The following is a 21,133-nucleotide window of genomic DNA, read 5'->3' as shown; positions in this document are numbered from 1 at the left end:
GTGCGATGGATAACTTTGGCAAGTTGCTGATGGTTAATAGAGCTGCTGCAGAAACAGAAAATAGAAGCTTCGCCGATGTGCATTCAGAGCGCAAGTAGACACCAGGAGGAAGATATCATTCCCACAAATTAGGCTCAAGACTTGGACTTCGGACGTGTTCGGACCTAGAAAACTGATATGAATCTCAATGAAACCTCATCACTGGTCAGAAAGCCTTCCGAAGAATGAGGGGTGTGTAGACCATGTCTTTGACAGCATCTTTGTACTCCTGCGGGACTCATTGGGCGACATCATCCCGACATGATCATTTGGCAATTTTGCGACGACCTTTTAGGGTACTATTGTGGGGCATGGAACTTTGCAGAGAAATACGAGTCATTTAAAGACTACTTGGAGTGGTAAATGGGATCTTATGGGCTAGGCCATTGTTTAGGCCATGAATGAAGAAAAAAGTATCGCTTGCCGGGAGCGTTTGTATAGACTATGCGTGCGAATTTTCACGTCACGTTGACAAAGTTATTATATTTCGTGCAAAGTCGTTACACACTTCTGCCAAAGCGTCTCTCTATATCGTGGTCTGTGCATACCCATTTCGCAGTGCTCCACGACTTGCTGGCACTATATGGTTGACTCCGCCAGCGATTCTCTAGGCCCCATCTCTTCTGCGACCGTCTCCTCAGTCCTCGGCATAAAGGGGTCCCTTCGTTTTCGCCGGCATGGTGCAAGTCAGAAGGCACACGTCGTCCTACGACGCGTAGAACTTTCAGAAGAGTCCGTACATGACTCTGGTAAAAGGCCTGTTGCATACTTTAGCCTTTTTGCGCAGAAAAGAATCGAAGTCAAGCCTGGCAAGGAGATTTTACTAGCCGTAGCTTCCGAGGATGGATCTTTCACAGACCAAGCCGTCATCTTCGAAGGAGATCTTGTTGCTTCAGATACACAACCTGATGCCGAACAGGAAACGCAAGATGATGTCGAACATGTTGTTGAGGTTCCATTCGTACCTCCAAAAATGAGGAGAACGTGGAACAAGGCATATGAACAGGTGAGCGTAGTGCCAGGTGAGTGATACATGCTTGACCACGGGGGTTCTTTTCAATGTGCTATTTACCATGTAGATAGCGCCCACCGCCCGCCACCTCTACCTGAGCGTGTATCAGTGGGTATCCAGGCTCAGCCATCATGGGCAGTGAGTTCGGTCCAGGCAGTTCCAACAACATCTCCTGTTCGAATTGGGCAACACCCATCACTTCCGGAGGACAAAGAAGATTTGAGCCTCGATACACGCCTGTCGGAGGTAGTGGGACTATATCCTGCTCCTCAAAAATTAACTTTATCTCCGACTCTTAATGCTGCTGTGAGTGCACTTTTCACTTACTTACAAGCGTGATCCTGAGACGCAGTAGATAATGGACGAAGATCGTGAACGTAGCTTGTCACCAATGAGTTTGGGCTCTCCTTCTAGCACCCCTCCTCAATCTCCCATTATCGAGCGCATACCGAATGTTTTTAGAGTTCAAAGTCCTGTAACAGAACCTCCAAAAAGCTCTCAAGACAGCGGTATGGACCTTTCAAGCGACTCGCAAGATGAGAAGCAGATTGAAGATGATCTTCGCCACCCAGGGGATACTAGCAGTTTACCTGCAGAACCTAGCACTCCCACTTCCGAGACTGCTGATATGGATCTCCAGTCCTCTCCTAGTTCTGCATCTTCCTCGTCGTCTGATATACCTGGTCTTGTAACTGGTCTATCATGGCGTGCACCTGCGCCACCTCATCGACCCGTGGAACCTGTGCTGGAACAGCCAAGTTCACCCCCGAAAGCAGTTATCCCCTCTCTCCCGTCTGTGCAACCCCTTATCTCTGAGCGAATACATCCTTCCCTAAAAGAGTCTCCACCTTCTGCGGTGCCTCCTACCGTCAATAAACCTGCGACTCTTCCCCCAAAACTCACAATAAGTGTTCCAAAGAAATTGGCGATTGTCAATCCATTCGTTTCTGGTGGATTCATGACAGAGTTTGTTGGTTCGCCTGCATCGCTCACTGCTCAAAAATCGCTACCACCGAAGTCTCGCACCGGCTCACCGAACATGTCTGAGGCACAGGCAAGTATTACAGTTCTGATCATGGACCATGAGACTCATATCTTAATCACTCAGTCAACTCCTACGCCCATCTCAACACCTGCACCCCCACGCTCGAATCCTCCACCTCAAGCACCTACATTTGTTCCTGCTTCTTCCACTGTGTCCGCTTCCCTATCCCCTTGCGCACCTTCATCTCAGTTTTCAACAAAGGCTTCCCCTCCACCTCCAGCAGTGCCTGCAAGGCTCTCTGCTCAAGAGCAACGTCTTCTTGCAGCCCCCTTACCTCCAACCCCTCCATCTGTACCTCAGCCGCCACGAACTCAAGCATACCCCAGTTCTCTCCCCCCTCGTCCGTCAGAAACTGTGATCGCTTACTCCAATAAGGCGCCTTACAAGCCCGGTTATTCACCTTTAACGTCAGCCAGTGATGCAAGAATATCCTATAATGCTACCGGAACAATATCTAATCCTTTGAACATTCGCCCTTCACGATTTTCCCCACTCAAAGCTACTCCAATCCAATCCCAGCAAGCGCCGAAGAAACCGTTGACAATTGGTAATGGCTGGCCGCACACACGACAGGCCAACGGACACGGCTCTACGTCTATATCCCCTGTGACATCCAAGGCTTTACCACCACCTACAGGTACTCATCGACCCCTCACGCCCGAGAGCACTCGCTCGTCAACAACACCACCAGGTCTATCAAATTTCGTCGCATATACCTCCCCATCTCCTCCTGGTTTTTTGCATAAGTCGCTAAGGGATAAGCCGCCAACAGACTCTCCATCCAGTTCCGGCGAGCCCAACGTCAAACACGGTAAGGATGCGTCTTTGTTAGAATCCTTGCTTTTTGTTTATGTCTTTCCAGAATATTTGGATGTTCCATTACCACCCACGCCTACGACGACTGTGAAGCAGAAAATCTCAATACAGTCGCCACGACCTGTGTTACCCGCCTCAATCACGTCTCCCAGCATTTTCCGATTTTCCACTGAGTCCAACAGTGCAACACCGCCGTCCGACAGCAAAGGCAAGAAACGGGCGATGTCTACAGCGTCTGATGCAGAAAGCACGCGCCCGCGGAAGCGCACACATCCCTGGCCCACACAAGAGAGTATGTACTCCACACGGATCAAGAGTGATAGCGATGCTGGCGTCAGAGAGATCGTTTTCAGCTCAGACGGTGAACGGATGGCTGTCGTATGTTCGTCTCTGCTGTTCTTTTTTATTCTCCTACTTGGTGCCAATCTCTTAAATATAGGTCATGACCGGACAATCCGAATATGGAGTGTATCAAATCGAGTCGAAACTGCCCGTCTTGCGCAAAACTCGCCAATATCATCGGTTGCTTGGATGGCGGATGACAATGGTATCATCACGCTGGGACAAGATGGTATGATCAGTAAATGGACGCGAAACGCAAGTGTTGATGTTCTTGGTCTTGAAGTTGACTTTAGCTTACCGTTTGAGCCAGAACCAGAATCATTGGCAATGGGCAAAGCTCCTCGATGCGGGGAAGGAGGAATCCATCAGCTTCACCTACAACAGGGATCGCCTTGCTGTTGCATTTCCTCGCTTCGGTGTAAGGGTGTGGCTATGGATCAAAGGTATGTCCTTCTCTCGGGTTTCAGCAAGCATTATTATATCTGTCACAGGCACATGGCAACCACAGCGGTCCATTCTTCGACAAAACGTGACATGTATCAAGTTCGTCGAGGATGGTGAGGCATTACTCGGAGGCACTAGCGATGGCGTGTTGTAAGGGTTCTTACAAGTGTTGCGCCGGTAACTTCTGACAACAGATCGCAACAGATGGTATTGTCAAGTGCCCAATGGAACCCTCCGAGCCTACGCATTTCTCAAAGCTAAAATGCATGAACCTATTTCTGATTGCCTAATCTCACGACTGACATGATCTATGTGACAGACGACATCTGGATGTCAGTCCGAACGGAACACAGGCCCTTGTCTCTCAAGTGGGCGCTCGTGCTCATCTTGTAGGCATTCAAGGGATGGATCGCAAAGGCAAAATCGAGCAGGTATATGCGATGAACGGAGATTCGACAAGTGACGCGAAACAATCCACCCCTGCGGTGTTCGTCAATGGTGGTCGTTCTGTGGTGTTCCATAGCAGAGAGTCTTCTTGTTTGGTCTGGAACAAAATGAAAGGCGAGGTTTTGAGTGGTCTGGATCATGGAGATGGTGAGTTAATTGTAATTAATTTTTGGCTTCTCGCTGACTTCGTGACTTCTGATGTAGATGAGCAAACCCAGGCCGTCGCAGTCAGTATACTTAGTTTCCTTTTGCGATGTGTGGTATTGAATTGTGTCATAGGGCTTTGACCGTGCATCTCATTCATACATCGTCACGGGAACTGCACAAGGCCTTTTGTCGTGGTGGAACTCCCCTCCCGATCAGTGACTTTAGGTAAGAACTTATGGTACTACTTTTAGCACACTTGCTCATCAGGAACATTGTCTCCGTGTCAAGCAACCTTCTTGATTAATTGGGTGAAACATGCTAATCATTCCTAAATTCCCTCTGGAAGGATGCAATGTACCAGTACTTTGCATGTGCAACCTACCTAAATTATGATATGAGCATTCTATAATTTTTGTACGGACATTATGCAGCTACTATCCGTCATGTGGTGATTTGAGGATAATTGATTCGGAACCTGTTTCATTGTGGACAAATCCTCATGATAATGACTAGTGTTTGGCATTATTTGGCTGATTAGGGCCGGTTCGTCGGGTCAAGCCTGTATGATCAGAAGTCGTAGTTGAACTCCTTCGTTGCTCGTCGTCGTCGCCAACATCGACACCGTACTTTCTCATTTCTTCCACCGACGTACGTTCGTCCGCCTTCTCCGCTTTTGTCGTCATTCTTCGCTGCTTAACCAATCCAACTGACCTAGGTCCTGTTCGTAAATTAGAGTCAACCTTCTCTGTCGTGATTGGGTTAATAGCATTTCCTCGCTTCAACTCTCCTCCTTGAATTTTCCGGAAGAATTGGTAAGACGTCTGTTCATTTGCCCTATTACCCAACAGCCGAGGTTTTCATCCTTCATGGTTGCGCGGTTGTCATGCAGCCCCCTGCATGCTGCAGGCGTTCTAAAAGCGGCCCTTAAATGCGTGGTTGACGCGTGTGCTGACTGCTTTTTTCATTTTGATAGCCAAGTTTGTCACGTAGAACCATCTCAACGACATGCAGACTATCAAGGTTGTAGTGGTGGGGGACGGTGCTGTAGGCAAGGTGCGTGACGTGTTATACTTGTATGCTCCGGACTTTGAACTGTGTGCCCCGATATCGCCAGACTTGTTTGTTGATCTCATACACCACGAACAAATTTCCAAGCGACTATGTTCCGACTGTAAGTTGGCTCCGCAAGACCGCCAAACACTATGTGCTAAATAAGCGCAGGTCTTTGATAACTACGCTGTCACCGTAATGATTGGTGAAGATCCTTACACGCTAGGTCTTTTCGACACCGCCGGTTCGTGTCTTTTTGTAGTCTCCGTCGTAGTTACACTTCATACAATCGCTCACACATCACTTCCACATAAAAGGGCAAGAGGATTATGACCGTCTCCGGCCACTGTCATACCCCCAAACCGACGTCTTCCTTGTTTGCTTTAGTGTAACGTCACCTCCATCCTTCGAGAACGTGAGGGAGAAATGGATTCCAGAGGTGCACCACCATTGTCCGGGTGTCCCATGTCTTATCGTTGGGACGCAAATCGACTTGCGGGACGATGCTCAGGTGATCGAGAAGCTCTCCAGGCAGAAGCAACGACCGGTGCCGACCGAGCACGGCGAGAGGCTTTCGAGAGAGCTTGGTGCTGTCAAGTATGTGGAGTGCTCAGCCCTGACACAGAAAGGGTTGAAGAACGTCTTCGACGAGGTCGGTGAAATCTTTGATAAATCATACCTGAATGATTGGCTGATAACCTACAAGGCTATTGTCGCTGCACTAGAGCCACCCGTGGTTAAGAAGACACATAAATGCGTCGTCGTTTAATGAATGATCCATCACGACGGTACAGCTTGTTCTATCTTCTTATGACTCCTTTACGCCTTGTTCTGCCTCATATATCCTTCTCATCTTTTTTATGTCGTTTCCCTCGTTGCGCCAAGACATCATGATTTTCCCCAGTCCTGTAGCATCTGTTCTCTTCCGCACGAGCTGAGTGGATCTTGAGGCTATGCTCGTGCTCTCAGAGAAGCTGATCTCATCCGTCTTTCTCACTCCACAATTGATGAGTAGTTCGTATTGTCGGAAACTGTTGGGTTTGATAGGAATTTAATACCCACGACGGGGAGTTTTTATGTCTATTCATTACAGATTAGAGATGGCTTCGAAGTAGTGCAGAATTGTGTGTTGGCGAGCCTCTCGAAACACAGATCTGACTGCAGTTTCAGATACTATCCCCATCACGTACATAGGTCATTTCTTGATTATAGTAGCGATAGCTCAGGTGCCTTGTAAGGATAAGTGAGATGTGTCGTCTAGAGGTGCTGTGTGATAACTCACCATCGCTCGACTCTCGAATGCAAGCCAATCTCCTGTTCCAGTCGGTATAAGACCCATAGAACGACACTTCCAGAGGCCAACTGCAAGTGTCAACAAGTTGCATGCGATGTATGCTATCTTCTGGAGAGGAAGGACCTTGAGTGACTTGACGCTTGCAGGTGTAGGCGCAAATGGTGCGAATGCTGCCTCGACAATAAGAGATGTGACGGTTATATTTCATGAAACCGACATACCTGCATTCATACCAGCAATATTTTTAAAAGGCGATAGAAGAAGCATGAACACGATACCCATGCTGAAGATTTGAACGCCTCCCCCAGACATGTACAACATAAATGCCTGCATAGGAAGAGACTTGGCTGGCGAGATAGCGAGATCCCAAGCACGTTTGTCTTTCAGCGATGCATACGACGATGACGTTGCTGCTGTTGGAGCCTTGGCTGGTGCTCTGGACTGTCGAAAGTATTAGCTTAATGAACGGTTAGAAATGAGCATAGGACTGACGCTTGGAGCAAAGCTTGAAAACCCTGGAGGAGGAGGAAGGTTCCTCCATTTACTGTGATCTATGGATGTATATTCCAGGTTGAAGCAGTTTGCCATTTTTGAAAGCACCGTCTGAGTGGGTGGGTGTCAAATGTACAGAGTGCTACGTCCCACCATGAGACAACATAAATTCCAATTAGGCAATTGAGTTCGGCATTCGGCACTTATTGTAACTTATACGTTCGTAGTCTAAACATTTGAAGTGACTAGCTAACAAGAGACTCTGCCCTAGATGTCAATACCTGAAGCATGGTGGACGCTGGTGATACGCCGATGTTCAAGTGTAGCAAATAAATCCACATCTTTACTCTCACAGTTGAATAAGATGAAAAGTTATTATTCAATATTTCCTGATACGAGAGGAATTCATGATATTGAAGCAATCAGTCTAGTACTGTGCAAGGGAGACATCGACGTGTCCTGTCAGGACCACATTTAACCTCATAATACACAAAAAACATACGGTTCAATAATGTCAAGGGCACCTGGGAGCTTGCCACTCTCGAAGATGAATGTCGCATCTCCGGTCTTTGACCTTGTTAAAATGTTACTTTGGAATCAGGCGTTGTGAATAGACCAGGCAGGTCATTCACACTTCTCAAGTTCTGTCGTGCCGAATATGCTTCGAGACCTTTTTGACGGGTCTCTGGGTCTGAAGCGCGGTCAGTTGACTCTTCCGTATTAGCCACTCGGAGGAGTTCGGTGCGACGGGCAACGAAGTCATAGAGTGGAACAGCATATCCACATGACTTAACGGAACTGTTAGATTGAAAGAGACTGGAGAAGATGGGGTATGACCTACCGTTTGACACTGATACACATCGATAGCGATGACTGCACGAGAGCCTGGCTTCCTAATCTCAGGAGAAATAAGAGATTCGTATTCTTCTGTGCCACATTCGTATACAGTTCCTGCACTCAGATGTCAGAATGTAATTGAAGAAAGACCCTCAGTTTGTAAGCACCTATTCCAAACAATCTCAAAATCCTGGGAGGTCCCTCAAAGGCATTGAACAGGATCGTTATGCGACCATTCTAGGAGATTGTTTCCATTCCTTACTCTCATAGATAACTAGCACGAAAATTGATCGGTACTCACCGCTCTTGGTCAAATCTTGATACCAAACTCGGTGAGAGTTCACGACATGGAAACTATCTGCTGTGCCCTTGGCGGAAAGATTTACATGACCATCAGGACTCAGGAGAGCCGAAGCCACCCAAAACATGTGTTGGTTATTGATCCATTCGATGAGAGATTTAGGTATCTCATCATAGAACTTGGCCATGGATAGTAGATGATGCAGCTAAATTGGAGTAATGAGCCTTGTTATCCTTCCGAAATACTTCGGCTCTAGGCTCGGGACCAGCCCGGCTTATAAGTCTGCTTCGGCTCCTCAAAGCTCCCGTAGTACGTCCAGCGCAACGTACTAGGAACGTGATGCTGATAAGACCTCGAAAACCTCGTCAGCTGCAGATTTGCTTCCGACTTACCAGAGTACTAGTAGTAGGAACAGCGACGGTAAAAACCTCTTGACTACGAACAGGACAACATTCTGGCGCTTATCCAGAAGGCTCTGTCCCTCGAGAGTTGTAGGTGCTTGGAAACAGAAGTAAGATCGTTCGTCATGGTCATTTGGGACAGGGAGCAACCGTTGGTCACTGAGTTTAACTCGGAGGACATGTACTATGTCTGGCGACATTTTCCTTGAAATCTACTTGGTTTTGCAAATGCAGTTGCTTGATGCGCTGTCATTGAGCTAGAAGAGCCTGGCCAGTGGCCGTCAACAAGGAATTATTCATGCCGCCAGCGGGGGCCGACTTACTGTGAATTAATATTAATAAAACACTCGGCCTTTGAAATTTATGTAAGGGCCCTCTTAGCGCCTGACGGCGCTAAGTTCTGGAATTAACTCTCTTCCTACCGTCGTTCCCGCATTGTTATGTCTCTCCAGCCATTCACCTCTCTGTACCGATATGCTGTCGAACCAATAGCACCATTTACCTGGTTTGGTACCAAGGTCTCTTCTCTCGATTTGGTAGCCGTGTTTCGGCTTTGTATCGCTTTGAGACAGATGAGGGAAAATTTGTATGCTAAACACCAGCGAAGCGCTGGAGAGGATAGACCTGCACTTGCAGAGGAGAGGTCCTTCGTGAGAGACGCATGTGCCATGCTGACCATTGTATTTGGAGGGGAGGCTATCATAGGTACTGCTAACTTGTTGTGTAGGGAAATGTCAGAGCTGCGCATACTGACCGCTCCCTATGCGCAGGCCCTCTCCTTGGTATTCTGCCATCTTTCATGTTCTCCGGTGTTTCTCCTGGATTGTACATTGCCGCACAAGCGATTGTAGAGTATATCCCTGTCCTGCCGTCCGTGTCACTCAGCACCGAGCTTCCTTTATCCATTGTCGACGGATTTACCCGGGCAATGCTCCTCTGCAGCCTCATACCACCACCCGTTATCGCCCACACATCCCCCATTATCGCATCTTCCCCGTGGGCTCTCCTTCTCTCGTCTCTCGTATGTGATCGTTTCCCATTATGATTTCCGTCCTCATACCTCTAACCACTCTTTCCTACTACAGGTCATCACCAATGGCGGCTTTTTCTTGACGAACATGTTCTCATTCATGGAGCCCACCCCGCTTACACTTACGACTCCCGATGAGCTCAAGCCCTATGGCTGGACAACCACTGACATCTGGTCCGCCCCGTTTATCACGGGGCTCTATGCCCTCCTCACACATGCCCAGCCTTTCTGGGCCGAGTTGCACAGTGTAATTTCGACTGCCCTCGGAGGTGCTGGCAGTAAAGCTGGTCCTATGGATGCAGAGTCCGCCCGTGCGCTGTGCGCGCTAATTCTCGCGGCATTGTTTTCCACTCGGACTGCGAAGAACTTTGGGCTTATCTGGAAGAAGAGTGAGTTTTATGAGTTGTTTTTATGTTGTGGCGGTACTGATGGTTCTCTAGGCGTTGTCGAGAAGATCAAGACACAATGAATACCCAGCACGATATCTATTTATACCGCTTGCTGTAGATCTACATGACATTTATGAATGATATGTCCTTGCCACAAATAGTGTACGAGTGGTCCAGCGGTGCGTTGAGAGTCCGTTGAGAAACTCTCAAGATGTAAAGCCCTACAGACACTGAGGCTTGAGGCCTTCTGACTTCAAGCTCCGATTCTCTGATTCTCCACTCCCAACTCAGCAGACCTTGTCTCCCTGCCATGTTCATTCCTGACAGTCGAGCCACGAGACTGCGCAATTGATCTATTGTCCTTTTCCATGAGATGGATGAAAATGCATGTCAGACTAATGAGCTACCAGCCATCTAGGCTTCGTGGTCACTTCTTCATCAGGCAGCACCGCAAACGCGTAGAACAAGCTGTCTGGGCACTTGCACTGATTCTAGTTGTATTAATTTCAATATCCGGCAGGACCAGGTTGGTTGCTAGACGTTCCGGATTATTTCAACTTATCACTTGGTGCAAGCATGAGTGAGTAGTTACTTCGTCTCCTCTTCCTAAGCAATGTTGATGCATAACAAAAACAGGCCACTTGACTTGTTCTGATGCATCAGAATAACACTATAGCCTGTCTTTTGACTCAGGACTGCCACCTCTAAGTGGGTACAAATTTGGTGCCTATGCCGCTGTGATAACTGTTCTCGTTCAGTACAGCAGGAGCACTAGTGGTGTAACCTTTTTGGCATATATTGACCTTAGGTTCATTTCACAGTTCCTTGCGCAGTTCAAGTCCAAGCTGTGTTCCCATTGATCGGACCGCCCGTCGAAGCACCCGCACTTGATCAGGTGCTTGCGACGATAAGTCGACGATTTTCAGATCGTTTAATTATCGTCGGGATGATTCTTTGAAATGGACGATATTTCGCCAGTAAGAATTGGAGATTCTTGCTAATTTTCAACTTGTCAATCATTCATTTGTCGCATGTAGCCTATATACATCAGATCCTCCGAGTCCCGAGTCCTGATACACATTCTGCTTCTTCCTGCGACATTTACATTTACAGTTATCCGACAGGCCCGTATATGCGGAAGGCTCCCATAGGCCAGGATGTTGTAGACTGTAACAGGCCAGGCAACTGTCGTAAGGACACAGGGAAATGCAAACAAGCATGCATCGAAGAGGAGTCTTGCTAGTGATAAAGGTATATACTGGTAGTATGCTAGGGTCCTCAAAACGCGCACGAAAGACGGTCCAAGCACGGTCTGCAGCACCTGGTGGGTTTGCAAATCCTTTCGCACTAAATGGATCTCAATCAGCACGCCCTCCGAACCAGCAGGCAGCAGCACACCTCGTACCTCCTGAGTCTATTCCTCCTCATCCTCCGCAGTTCTTCGATAATATCATAATGCTGCCCAACCACCAACAGTATGATGCATATGTGCGCCCTACAGGCACAGATCTATTAAGCGCTCATTTCACAGTTTTGCAGATGACTTGACACCTTCGACACTACATCCGGTTTCCGTCTCGGACATCTTGACATTCAATACTGTTTTTCTTCGGCAGTCCTACCTCCATCACTTTCTTTCACGTTGGCACAGTGCTTGATCGCACGATATACAGTTCGTCGCCGGAGTTGATGGATGTGCTCACTTTTATACAAATTTTCCTGACGCTTCGACTGAACTCCCGAATAAATTACTGTAGCGTTGATAGAAGACCTCGGGCTCAGGCCTCATGTCATTCGACTTATATACGTTTTACATCAGTAAAAATTGGTGTCTTCAGCCGACATTGAGATAGGTGTGCGTGACATTGAAGATCATTCGAAAGAGGCGGCTACTTGAAGACCAGGCTAGAACAGTTCCAGTCGTTGGCGGTGTCGGTAATTTATTCCCAACGTGATTTTGGGGGTGTTTGTGCTGAAAGCTTGCACACGTAGAAGAGCTCCTTATGAGATCACGTAGTCATCGGTGTAACACAAGTCAAAGCGTGATAGGATTGAAACAAATAGTCCACTCTCTTCGCTCTCGCTGGCCGAGCCCCAGGCATGACAGCTCTCCGAATATTTTTATAGGACAAGGACCGTTCTGCACAGAGGACTCAGACGAATTGAAGAAACCGTGACACAATGGGTTGAATATATCTCACCTTATTCATCGCCTCGTACGCTTGAATGATTATACCAAAATGATGAACAAAGATATGGTACCGTAAGGATAGAGCGAATCTATCGAGTGTCCGGCGTAGTCATCGAATATATTCAGGCTCACTTGCAGGAGGTCACAAGTATAGCTCCATCCAGTTGCAGTGATAATGGTATGGAGATATTTCATTCATAAATTTCGCGCACATTTACATCTTCAGCGTTTATAAACCTATATAACTTCGGGTATTCACTGTATCTTGATCTTCTCAGCGACACCTGCACATGAGTTAAAAAGCCATCAGCGCCGACCACATCCAGAATAAGATAACTCACTCCTCTTCCAAACAAGCCCATAGTTCTTCGCAGTCCGGGTAGAGAACATTCCCGCAAGAATTAGCGCGCACAGCGCACGGGCGGCCTCTGGGTCCATAGGGCCGACTTTATCGCCAGTGTTTCCGAGGACGGTCGAGATAACGCTGTGGAGCTCGGCCCAGAATGGCTGAGCATGCGTGAGGAGGGCATAGAGCCCCGTGATGAACGGCGCACACCACAGGTCCGTGGCTGTCCAGCCGTAGGGCTTGATCGCAGCGGGAGTCGTAAGTGTGAGCGGGGTAGGCTCGAGGAAAGAGAACATGCTGGTTATGAAGAAGCCTCCATTAGCGATGACCTGTTATGGGCAAAAGCAGTTAGAGAAAGATCGAGACAGGATCGGGAAGGGACGACATACGAGAGAGGATAGCAAAAGAGTCCAGGGAGAAGATGCGATAACAGGGGAAGCGTGGGTGATAACAGGTTTGGGTGTGAGGCTGCATAGAAGCAACGCGCGCGTGAACCCGTCGACGATAGACAACGGAAGCTCAGTGCTGAGTGACATGGACGGTATAACAGGGATATATTCTACGATCGCCTGTGCGGCGATGTACACACCGGGAGAAACACCTGAGAGAACGAAAGATGGGGGAACAGCGAGCAGAGAGCCTGAAAGTGGAGAGCGGTCAGATGCATAATAGGTTCGAGTTGGCGAAGTACTTATGACGGCCTCTCCTCCAAATTTGATCGTGAGCGAGGTACATGCGTCTCTTAGGAAGGATCTCTCCTCCACAAGTGCAGGCTTGTCGCCAGAGCGGCGCTGATGCTTGGCATAAAGATCTTCCTTGGTCTGTCTCAGGATGGTGCAAAGCCGCAAGGCGGCCACCAATTCGATGGAGCAGACGTTGATACCAAACCAGCTGAAAGGTGCTATGGGTTCAAGAGCATACCGATACAAAGTTATGAATGGCTGGAGAGACATGACGGGGCCAAGGAATGGTTGAGGTCAAGGTTGTAGAAGACAAGCAGAAATCCTGAGACATTCTCCTTCGGCTCACTGAGCGCTTGAGCGCTCTGACACGCCTTTGAATAGTAAGCCGGCAGTAATATTAGCTGGCAGTCGGATTTCGGAGCAATCCCATGTGCACAGGCCACTCTGGACTTTGGACACTCGTGCATCATGATCAGCAATTTCATCGGTTGCTTATGAGCAAACCCTACAGAGCACCAGCCATCCACAGCATACAAGTACAGCAAGAAAACGTTCAAGGAAATGATCATCAACAATCTCGATTGTATTTATACCATACAGAGCCCCAGACAACAGTATTTGGAACAGCAAATAAATATGCGCAATACTGATAATCAAACCACGACACTGAACAACGTTAACGCGATTAGATTTGTGACGACCGTGAGATGTTGTTAACAGGTATCGCGAAGGGTCGCTCGGCTGGTCGGGCACGGCGGTCCTGGTTCCCGTTCCTCGCGCTGGCTGCATCGGTACTGTCGTCGACTATTCCAAACTTGAGATCGTCCAGGACGCCAAGCAAATTTATATCCCAATTCTGGAAGTGCAGATCGACAGCCGGAAAGTTTGGACACAAAGTGGGAAGGCTATCAAACAGCTGAGGTGCGTCCCAGCATACGTCCATCTTCTGGTCCTTGGAAAGTTCGGTCCAATATGCCGGGTCCATAGGGTGATCAATAACGTTAAGTATAAATGCACCTTTATACGCTGCTGCAGGTTCCTTCAGCTCAGACCCTGGGAACGTCGGAACTTCCATGAATACGTTGACAGCGAAATTAAAATATGTCAATTCTTCGGCAGAATAAATCATATTGCCGAATTGAAGAGGAGATGTGACCACACCCAGTTGGCTTCCTGAAAGTGGCTTGTATGAGGCTGAAACGCCGCGCTTAAGAGTCATGGACCATAGAGTATCTTCAGGGTTTTCTAAATTCTCGGGGTTTGATGGATGTTCCGTATGGAGGACATGGATGATTACGCCATACATATTATACCAACGTGGTGGGTTCATACATATGACCTCGCTGTTTCGAATTATGACCATAGGAATTGGCTCCGGGAACGCGTCCTTGTATCTTTCAAGGTGGTCTGGAAGCTGTTTCAAGAGCTTGATGGGATAGATCCTCGGGCGTCGCAGGTCATCGGGAAAGCATGGGTTTCGAGGGACTTTAGAGTAGTATCGGCGGGTGACAGCGTCCTTGTGCTGACAGAAGTCGCTGATCAATTGCGCGTATTGTCGAGCATCGGGCATGTCGAATTGAGCATGTTTTTGAGCACCAGGCATGTTGAAATAAGGCGGCAGACGCAGTGGCATGTCATAGTGCTCGTCTAGCTTTTCGTAGATCATCATCGGTATGATACTTTCCACCTCGAGAAATTCCCTCGGTATGCAGTAGGTAAATGGCGCAGGGAGAGTGGCTCGCAGTGCTGGCCTGTTCGATCCGGTTGAAGTTTGGGAATGGACGAAAGTCGGCCGGACCCGAGGGATTCGAGTGGCATCATCGCGTGCAAGTATGGTATCCGTATTGACGACCACGGGGATGGGCCGTGGTGCATATAGCAGATTTTGAGGCGCATAGTGCATATTGGCATTAATGTTGTTGCCATCCTCTTCCAAATCATATTGCGCGGAACCAGGGTGAGCGAACTGGAAGCCAGGGACCTGCATGCTCGTGTGCTCGGCTTGCATGATAGGTCAAAAAACCGATTCTCGTACCTGCTCGTGAAAACCGAAAGCGTCGAGACTGCTGGCGTACAGTTCATCATTACTTGATGAATGATGAGCAAAGCTCTGAGAGGGTGCGATGGTGGTGGACTGAATGTCACGCACGACGAGATGCGCGGGCTCATTCAGACTTGAAAAAGAGCTTTCAATCTGAGTTGACTGCATTATGTGATAACAAGCAAGAGACGAAAGGTGATGAGGATGCAGAGGAAATGCCTACTGTTTATATATACCATGGTTCATGCGCAAAGGTGGACGACAATAGTTGTTTTAAAAAACACACCAAAAACCCACGGTCATTATTTGTAACTGAAAGGTAACTAGGCATGGTACAATGGCGAAGCGGCTGTAATGGCCCTAAACCGGGAATGCGAGATAGTTCTTTACAGCGATCAAACTCATGAGTGCGCTGGTTCAAGACTGTCCCCTCCAGAAAACTTGGTGTCCACATGTTCCTTGCGCCGAAAGGTGTAATCGGACTTGGAATAATCGGTCCTTGATTGGCCAGGGAAGCAATTCCGCAACCTGCAGGATCTGCCGAGTTAGTCGTAGGAGATCAGGGCATGTCATCAGACGCGCTGTGGGTCGTGCTGCTCGCAAACCTTTTTATCCTTTTGTTCAAGAACTTGCAAGAGACTAGCGATTGTCATGACTGCACCACGACAAGCAAGCAGATGAATCTTATTCAGACAAAGCACACACCCGCCACATTGTTACAACAAAGGCTACCGTACCAGTTACCAAACGTAAGAGCAACTTTTGTCCACACCATCTAACAAACGGTCTAATATGCTTTAGCTACCACCGGGCCGACCCCGTGGTCACGATGTTTGGTCGGCCTGATTAGTTCCTGGTTGGTAGCATCCAAGGTCTCGACGCCTTGTTACCTCCCATGTCTGCTCCACATACCAAGCGTATTTGCCAGATAATCAAGGTACGTACTGCGAGTTCTCGCCTCAGTGTAATAAATGCTTAGACCCCTGATCTTTCATCATAGCTCAAACCAGAATGCGCCGACGAATACAAAGAGGTCCACAGGAACGTCTGGCCCGGCGTCCTCAACGCCATTAGACGGTACCACATCGTGGACTACTCTATCAACCATTACCCGCAGCTGAATCTGCTTATCGCAAACTTCAAGTACACGGGTAGTGACTTTGAGAAAGATATGAAAGCCATCGGGGACGACGAGGAGACGCAGAGGTGGTGGAGGCTCACAGATAGTATGCAGGAGAGCTTCAATGATGGTGCGTCTGGGAGTGGAAAGGATATCCCTTGGTGGACGGTAAGTTTCCTTTGTAGACTTGGGATTTTCACTTTCTTTGATAATTTGGTGAATAGGACGTTGAGGAAGTCTTCCGGTTCGAAGGGGGCTCTTCAGCATGATACGTTGACAGCCATTGCTGATGAGATTGACTACCTCACTGCGTGAATCAAGTATTGGATGGCAGCTATGCCGTCAGCGTGTAGTAAACCGTGCCATGATAAAAAAAAGGTTTGAGATACTAAGAGTTTGGGCTCAGGCTGCTGACTAGTTGGAAGGTAGTAGTGCGATATTGAAAAGGCAGAGAATGAAGTAAATTTGCTCAAGGCAAGAATGTGACTGGTTACAATTGCTCAAACTCGACGCGAAACGTAACTTCATTGACAAGACATGGTAGATTTCATCGGCGTGTACTCCGTATATGCGAACTTATCTAGTAACGTAGCTTCAGCCCACTCGTCGATCTGAAATACATTTCTAGTTAAGTGGCAAGGTTCAAATCGCATGACCAAGTGCATGAGTCGATGTAGTACCCACAAAAGCAACCTCTCCAACAACTGAGAGCAACGACTTCACACTGCTTATGTGAACTTTTCTGAATGGTGCATCCGTCTGAAAATTCACTACCGGCACCTGGAAAGATGCCACAGCCAATATCGACAACGGACGATGAATTCGTCACCATTTTCGTGAAACAACCAGAGTCAATCTGCGGAAGATGAATGAGGCTGAACATGTCGATAAACTCTTTTCGGAAGTGATGTGACTCATGCGGGGAGGGGAGGAGGGTATCGACTTGAGTGTCGCTGAATAAATTCTAGCACCAGGAACAACGGGCAATTATATAGGAAACTGATTATTGTGGAGCATAAAGCACACACGGAAGCGTTGCAGAGGCGGAGATGATGTAGATCTTTGTGAAAGGGGATGTGAGGTTTGAGTGCGGAGGCCAAATAGTAACAGTTAGTGTTGAGGTGTAGGCGAGAAATATTTGGTGCATAGAATTTGCTGAGTCGGAGAACAAGAAAGTCACATTCCAAGGCTCTCAAACGAGGTGTGTCAAAGTTGATATCCAAGCTACAAATGTAGCATGAGCTTGACGACCATTTCCAAACGCTTGCTCTCAGAAAGGAGGATATCGAGAAATCGCTAGTTTGCCGCGGGTATCATCCAAGGTTAGTGACTGCTGCGAGTGCAGTTGCGTCATGGGGCACTGTATACAATGCAAAGGGTGAAGGGTAAACAACCAGAGCGAGCAAGCCAACACTGAAGAAGACGTGGAAGAAATGGTTTAAATTAAATGATGTAACTTGCCCGGGGGGATGAGCTGTCGGATGCGCGACCAGACTCCTGCGCCAAAGGTGGCACACCCTGGTCAAGTCTAGGAGAGGGCTGGAAACGTTGACAGAAATGGTATCATGTCCGCATGAAAGATATCCGGATAGTCTGTAAAAGTTCCACTGGCAACCAATGGATGTACGGCTCTGACGGCGAGGACTTGAACAAAAAAAGGACGATGCATGAATTTCGTGATCTAGCAAATTTTCATCATGATGGGCTCTAGATCTCGCTAAGTGGATTAATCAATATGGGTTGTCATTACCTCCGAGCATCCCACTGGCACTGGGACCCTGCCTCTTGGCTACGTCGATCGGTCGGTTCCATGACTGGCTCGCCACCGATATGCAGTAACTCAAGCTTGGCGAGGGGCTCGATCGATCCTAGTTAAGCCTTACATACTTATTGTACGAAAGAATGAATTGTTTTTATACGGGCACGATTATGTAACAACCCCGTTTGGTATTAGTAGTACTGTTAGTTCGTGGTTTGCTTCAGCACTCTCGTCCAGGTACGTTATTCTCTTGTAGCTCGTATGTTACAGAACTTAGTCCTGACTCGTTCTACGTACTGAATAGTGCCTTTTCAATCTTGCTGAGTCCTGATTCGTTCTAGCTTCTGCAGACCGTTGAGGCATGCAGGGCGACGCCGCGACGAGGTCACGGTTGCGCGACATGGTGGCCGACAGGCATGCTTTTGAAAGTCCGCCGTGGTTGTTCTAACCGCGTTTCTCAGAGAGATTAGTCTTACCTGAGCTTTATCAAAGTTTCGAGTAACACTAATGAGTATATGGAACTTATCCGACTAGATGGCCAGCCTGGTATGGGAGCATAATAAGCTTTCGGGCTCTTAGTAGCCATAATCCTTTCCATCACCTTTTTTACTCTTCTGCGAGCCCTCTACGAATACTACGAAGATGGCCAACAAGGCAAAACTTGAGGCACTCCTGACTCTAATCAACACATCCGCACGAGATGCCATCGCGTTGTATGAGCAGTACGGTGGTGTACCCGCCATCGACCAGATAGATCCCCACCCGTTGGACAATGCAGCCGACCAGGTAGCTTTGAAGAGTGCTATTCGTACTCTTAAAGGTGCTTGTGCTCAGATATGCGCGACACTTGCACCACCTGCCCATACTGCAGTTAACGTGAATACTTGAATGATATAACGCACTTTACTTTTGCTCATCAGATTGTACACAGCTTGTCCAAGTGTATGATCATGCTTGCATGCGAGTAGTTGCTCGCGAGCATGTTTCTGATATTTTGTTGAAGTACCCCAAGGGTCTTCACGTCAACGAGCTCTCCAAACAAATCAACATCGAGCCAAAGAAACTGGCCAGGATAATGCGCCTCCTGGCCACGAGAGGTTGCTACAATGAAGGTAAGGAGCTATTTGTTGCCTGCTTTGATTTCTTCTCAGACTGCGCCAGTTGACATGAACGTTTTTGCCAACAACCGCCTGTCTCTGATCCTACTCGACGAGAATCCTGTCAAATACATGATCTTGTTTCACGTGGACATAGTTGCCAAGGGAGCACCGGTTTTCTACGAGACGCTCAAAGATCCAAAGATTGCCTACTCGTATGAACCAACGGTGGCCCCTGTGATGTACGCCATCAACAAAAATGGAACCGAAGGAACGCTTTTCGACCGGATGGCGCGGCATGTATGTTTTTAAAATATCGCTCGCGTCAGGGAGCTTTGCTCATATAATTTACTCGTAGGACGGCCAATGCCAGGTAGGGATTTTGGTCTCTCCGTACGATCATTCTGACGTCTCTAGTAGTCCTATCACACGTCGATGAGAGGTCTGAATGACATTATGGGCTCCCTCGCCGTCCTGACTCGTAAGTATCTGAGTACACAAAGACAGGATAATTTTATGCTAACCTGATAATAGATTTCCCATTCGAAAAGCTCTCAACAGTCGTTGACGTTGGAGGAGGCATCGGAGCATTTTCTCTGCCTTTGGCTAAAACGCATAAAAACGTCAAAATTATAATCCACGATCTTCCGCAAGCATTAGTCCAGGCGAGAGATGTAAGTCGGTAGGACAACGTACTTGTCACCAAATTGATGGAATCTAGATCTGGGCGAGAGAATGCCCTGAAGCCCTGACAGAAAACAGGGTCGAGTTCGAGAATTTGGACTTCTTCAAACAAGTGCCTGCGAAGGGTAAGGACATCTACTATGTAAGTGCTAGACTCTGTAGGTGACAGCCTGCAAAGCTGACGATGACCACAGCTCAGAAATATCATCCACGACTGGCCTGACCGTGAAACTGCACTCATTCTTTCAAACCTTCGCAAGGCGCTCGGTCCAAACAGCCGCGTCCTCATCCGTATGTCAAATATAGCGTGATCATCGTCCCGCAGTCTGACAATCTTAGATGACTATGTGCTCCGCCAGCTCAGCCGCAAACAAGCAGTAATGGAAGCTTCAGAGCTCGGAGTTATTTCGGTATGTCATGTCCGCTGACCTACATCCGTCTTTGTTCATCTCCGCACCTAGGCTCCTGAACCTCTTCTTGCAAACTTTGGTGTTGGAAATATGCGTTTATACCAGCAAGACATGACTATGTTGTTTGTACACAACGCGATGGAGCGAACACTGCAAGATTCCCTCACACTCGCGTGAGTGATGTTCGATTACTGCCTTGGCTTCACCTGATTGGTTTGAAATAGCACTGCCGCCGGTCTGAAACTAGAGAAAGTGTGGGATCTTGTTGAAACATGCGTCTTGGAGTATTCTGCCGCATAATGTTCGAGCTAACCAATCGTTCATCCACATATATCTTCACATGCGAAGATATACTGCACGCCACATACTTCCCGAATTTCTGATAGTTTGTTTAATTAGCTTAATTACTGGTAATCCTTGCAAAATATCTTAAGATCGAAAGCCCGCGATCAAATTTCAGCGAGAACTGTTATACCGATATAAACACTCGTCGAGGCTATCGAGTATTCTCTCGACCTGCGTCACGATAAGATTTGCATAGATGCAGGAGCCTCTGCTTCTTCATATCATTACGCTGTATGAGTTTGCAATGCCATGACACCGGGCCTGCCATACGGCTTAATCATAGAATTATATGTTCTCGCGAACAATTGGCCCGTATATCGAAGCTGGGGAGTTTATCGAAGAACGCACGTTTCAGTTGTAGGACAAGTACC

The 21,133-nt window shown here is 47.9% G+C and overlaps 10 protein-coding genes across 10 annotated transcripts; 6 read left to right on the top strand and 4 right to left on the bottom strand.

Annotated features, from left to right (window-relative positions):
* Window positions 1–542: 542 nt before the first annotated feature.
* Window positions 543–1,277, top strand: F5891DRAFT_335164 (uncharacterized protein). The gene is made up of 2 exons (XM_041371392.1): window positions 543–1,045; window positions 1,119–1,277. The coding sequence occupies exons 1-2, from the start codon at window positions 623–625 to the stop codon at window positions 1,191–1,193; spliced, it is 498 nt and encodes a 165-aa protein (XP_041225536.1). The 5' UTR covers window positions 543–622; the 3' UTR covers window positions 1,194–1,277.
* On the top strand, window positions 1,137–4,635 carry F5891DRAFT_335169 (WD40-repeat-containing domain protein). Its single transcript, XM_041371393.1, has 11 exons — window positions 1,137–2,105; window positions 2,160–2,907; window positions 2,959–3,294; window positions 3,352–3,509; window positions 3,565–3,697; window positions 3,746–3,848; window positions 3,903–3,962; window positions 4,018–4,292; window positions 4,350–4,372; window positions 4,425–4,517; window positions 4,581–4,635. Exons 1-10 carry the CDS (start codon window positions 1,410–1,412, stop codon window positions 4,509–4,511), a joined length of 2,619 nt encoding a protein of 872 aa, XP_041225535.1. The 5' UTR covers window positions 1,137–1,409; the 3' UTR covers window positions 4,512–4,517; window positions 4,581–4,635.
* Window positions 4,636–5,143: 508 nt separating this feature from the next.
* Window positions 5,144–6,338, top strand: F5891DRAFT_335053 (small GTPase CDC42). The gene is made up of 5 exons (XM_041371390.1): window positions 5,144–5,345; window positions 5,407–5,463; window positions 5,514–5,586; window positions 5,660–5,994; window positions 6,049–6,338. Exons 1-5 carry the CDS (start codon window positions 5,298–5,300, stop codon window positions 6,109–6,111), a joined length of 576 nt encoding a protein of 191 aa, XP_041225534.1. The 5' UTR covers window positions 5,144–5,297; the 3' UTR covers window positions 6,112–6,338.
* On the bottom strand, window positions 6,276–7,264 carry F5891DRAFT_335110 (uncharacterized protein). Its single transcript, XM_041371391.1, has 4 exons — window positions 7,129–7,264; window positions 6,858–7,077; window positions 6,625–6,806; window positions 6,276–6,572 (listed from the first exon to the last, which is right to left on the bottom strand). The coding sequence occupies exons 1-4, from the start codon at window positions 7,222–7,224 to the stop codon at window positions 6,549–6,551; spliced, it is 522 nt and encodes a 173-aa protein (XP_041225533.1). The 5' UTR covers window positions 7,225–7,264; the 3' UTR covers window positions 6,276–6,548.
* A 225-nt stretch (window positions 7,265–7,489) lies between these two features.
* Window positions 7,490–8,456, bottom strand: F5891DRAFT_1146245 (uncharacterized protein; the record flags this gene model as incomplete). Its single annotated transcript, XM_041365024.1, has 5 exons — window positions 7,490–7,561; window positions 7,631–7,916; window positions 7,970–8,079; window positions 8,133–8,202; window positions 8,241–8,456. The coding sequence occupies 4 exons, from the start codon at window positions 8,451–8,453 to the stop codon at window positions 7,707–7,709; spliced, it is 603 nt and encodes a 200-aa protein (XP_041225532.1). The 3' UTR covers window positions 7,490–7,561; window positions 7,631–7,706.
* A 651-nt stretch (window positions 8,457–9,107) lies between these two features.
* On the top strand, window positions 9,108–10,166 carry F5891DRAFT_1128705 (uncharacterized protein; the record flags this gene model as incomplete). Its single annotated transcript, XM_041364307.1, has 4 exons — window positions 9,108–9,372; window positions 9,438–9,688; window positions 9,753–10,086; window positions 10,138–10,166. 4 exons carry the CDS (start codon window positions 9,108–9,110, stop codon window positions 10,164–10,166), a joined length of 879 nt encoding a protein of 292 aa, XP_041225531.1.
* A 2,209-nt stretch (window positions 10,167–12,375) lies between these two features.
* Window positions 12,376–13,648, bottom strand: F5891DRAFT_1035337 (uncharacterized protein). Its single transcript, XM_041361804.1, has 4 exons — window positions 13,315–13,648; window positions 13,013–13,263; window positions 12,619–12,952; window positions 12,376–12,561 (listed from the first exon to the last, which is right to left on the bottom strand). Exons 1-4 carry the CDS (start codon window positions 13,574–13,576, stop codon window positions 12,533–12,535), a joined length of 876 nt encoding a protein of 291 aa, XP_041225530.1. The 5' UTR covers window positions 13,577–13,648; the 3' UTR covers window positions 12,376–12,532.
* A 220-nt stretch (window positions 13,649–13,868) lies between these two features.
* On the bottom strand, window positions 13,869–15,591 carry F5891DRAFT_1035334 (uncharacterized protein). Its single transcript, XM_041361803.1, has 2 exons — window positions 15,342–15,591; window positions 13,869–15,287 (listed from the first exon to the last, which is right to left on the bottom strand). Exons 1-2 carry the CDS (start codon window positions 15,513–15,515, stop codon window positions 13,992–13,994), a joined length of 1,470 nt encoding a protein of 489 aa, XP_041225529.1. The 5' UTR covers window positions 15,516–15,591; the 3' UTR covers window positions 13,869–13,991.
* Window positions 15,592–16,090: 499 nt separating this feature from the next.
* Window positions 16,091–16,941, top strand: F5891DRAFT_334963 (rhamnose mutarotase). Its single transcript, XM_041371389.1, has 5 exons — window positions 16,091–16,096; window positions 16,149–16,284; window positions 16,348–16,635; window positions 16,692–16,845; window positions 16,897–16,941. Exons 2-4 carry the CDS (start codon window positions 16,243–16,245, stop codon window positions 16,734–16,736), a joined length of 375 nt encoding a protein of 124 aa, XP_041225528.1. The 5' UTR covers window positions 16,091–16,096; window positions 16,149–16,242; the 3' UTR covers window positions 16,737–16,845; window positions 16,897–16,941.
* Window positions 16,942–18,532: 1,591 nt separating this feature from the next.
* Window positions 18,533–20,717, top strand: F5891DRAFT_1164333 (S-adenosyl-L-methionine-dependent methyltransferase; the record flags this gene model as incomplete). The annotated part of the gene is made up of 11 exons (XM_041365356.1): window positions 18,533–19,102; window positions 19,158–19,338; window positions 19,388–19,623; window positions 19,682–19,696; window positions 19,744–19,804; window positions 19,858–19,997; window positions 20,045–20,149; window positions 20,202–20,298; window positions 20,347–20,417; window positions 20,469–20,590; window positions 20,642–20,717. The coding sequence occupies exons 1-11, from the start codon at window positions 18,869–18,871 to the stop codon at window positions 20,715–20,717; spliced, it is 1,338 nt and encodes a 445-aa protein (XP_041225527.1). The 5' UTR covers window positions 18,533–18,868.
* Window positions 20,718–21,133: the final 416 nt, after the last annotated feature.

Source organism: Suillus fuscotomentosus (genome assembly GCF_016647785.1).
Source record: "Suillus fuscotomentosus strain FC203 chromosome Unknown F5891scaffold_29, whole genome shotgun sequence".
Taxonomy (NCBI): domain Eukaryota; kingdom Fungi; phylum Basidiomycota; class Agaricomycetes; order Boletales; family Suillaceae; genus Suillus; species Suillus fuscotomentosus.
Note: the sequence above shows the minus strand (reverse complement) of the source record. Positions and strands in the feature narration are given on the sequence as shown.

What these genes read in the sequence shown, in the direction of transcription:
- F5891DRAFT_335110 (XM_041371391.1), bottom strand. Translation starts at nt 7,224, where the DNA reads ATGGCAAACTGCTTCAACCTGGAATATACATCCATAGATCACAGTAAA. An exon ending in TTTCAAGCTTTGCTCCAAGC is followed by an intron (nt 7,078 to 7,128) that starts GTCAGTCCTATG and finishes TACTTTCGACAG; the next exon opens with TCCAGAGCACCAGCCAAGGC. An exon ending in CATTCGAGAGTCGAGCGATG is followed by an intron (nt 6,573 to 6,624) that starts GTGAGTTATCAC and finishes TATCCTTACAAG; the next exon opens with GCACCTGAGCTATCGCTACT.
- F5891DRAFT_335164 (XM_041371392.1), top strand. Translation starts at nt 623, where the DNA reads ATGGTTGACTCCGCCAGCGATTCTCTAGGCCCCATCTCTTCTGCGACC. An exon ending in GGAACAAGGCATATGAACAG is followed by an intron (nt 1,046 to 1,118) that starts GTGAGCGTAGTG and finishes TTTACCATGTAG; the next exon opens with ATAGCGCCCACCGCCCGCCA.
- F5891DRAFT_1035334 (XM_041361803.1), bottom strand. Translation starts at nt 15,515, where the DNA reads ATGCAGTCAACTCAGATTGAAAGCTCTTTTTCAAGTCTGAATGAGCCC. An exon ending in CTTTCGGTTTTCACGAGCAG is followed by an intron (nt 15,288 to 15,341) that starts GTACGAGAATCG and finishes ACGAGCATGCAG; the next exon opens with GTCCCTGGCTTCCAGTTCGC.
- F5891DRAFT_335053 (XM_041371390.1), top strand. Translation starts at nt 5,298, where the DNA reads ATGCAGACTATCAAGGTTGTAGTGGTGGGGGACGGTGCTGTAGGCAAG. An exon ending in GGGACGGTGCTGTAGGCAAG is followed by an intron (nt 5,346 to 5,406) that starts GTGCGTGACGTG and finishes CGATATCGCCAG; the next exon opens with ACTTGTTTGTTGATCTCATA. An exon ending in AGGTCTTTTCGACACCGCCG is followed by an intron (nt 5,587 to 5,659) that starts GTTCGTGTCTTT and finishes TCCACATAAAAG; the next exon opens with GGCAAGAGGATTATGACCGT.
- F5891DRAFT_1035337 (XM_041361804.1), bottom strand. Translation starts at nt 13,576, where the DNA reads ATGTCTCTCCAGCCATTCATAACTTTGTATCGGTATGCTCTTGAACCC. An exon ending in TGGAGGAGAGGCCGTCATAA is followed by an intron (nt 13,264 to 13,314) that starts GTACTTCGCCAA and finishes CTCCACTTTCAG; the next exon opens with GCTCTCTGCTCGCTGTTCCC. An exon ending in CTCTTTTGCTATCCTCTCTC is followed by an intron (nt 12,953 to 13,012) that starts GTATGTCGTCCC and finishes TGCCCATAACAG; the next exon opens with GTCATCGCTAATGGAGGCTT.
- F5891DRAFT_334963 (XM_041371389.1), top strand. Translation starts at nt 16,243, where the DNA reads ATGTCTGCTCCACATACCAAGCGTATTTGCCAGATAATCAAG. An exon ending in GTATTTGCCAGATAATCAAG is followed by an intron (nt 16,285 to 16,347) that starts GTACGTACTGCG and finishes CTTTCATCATAG; the next exon opens with CTCAAACCAGAATGCGCCGA. An exon ending in AGGATATCCCTTGGTGGACG is followed by an intron (nt 16,636 to 16,691) that starts GTAAGTTTCCTT and finishes TTTGGTGAATAG; the next exon opens with GACGTTGAGGAAGTCTTCCG.
- F5891DRAFT_335169 (XM_041371393.1), top strand. Translation starts at nt 1,410, where the DNA reads ATGGACGAAGATCGTGAACGTAGCTTGTCACCAATGAGTTTGGGCTCT. An exon ending in CGAACATGTCTGAGGCACAG is followed by an intron (nt 2,106 to 2,159) that starts GCAAGTATTACA and finishes TTAATCACTCAG; the next exon opens with TCAACTCCTACGCCCATCTC. An exon ending in GGCACTAGCGATGGCGTGTT is followed by an intron (nt 3,849 to 3,902) that starts GTAAGGGTTCTT and finishes AGATCGCAACAG; the next exon opens with ATGGTATTGTCAAGTGCCCA.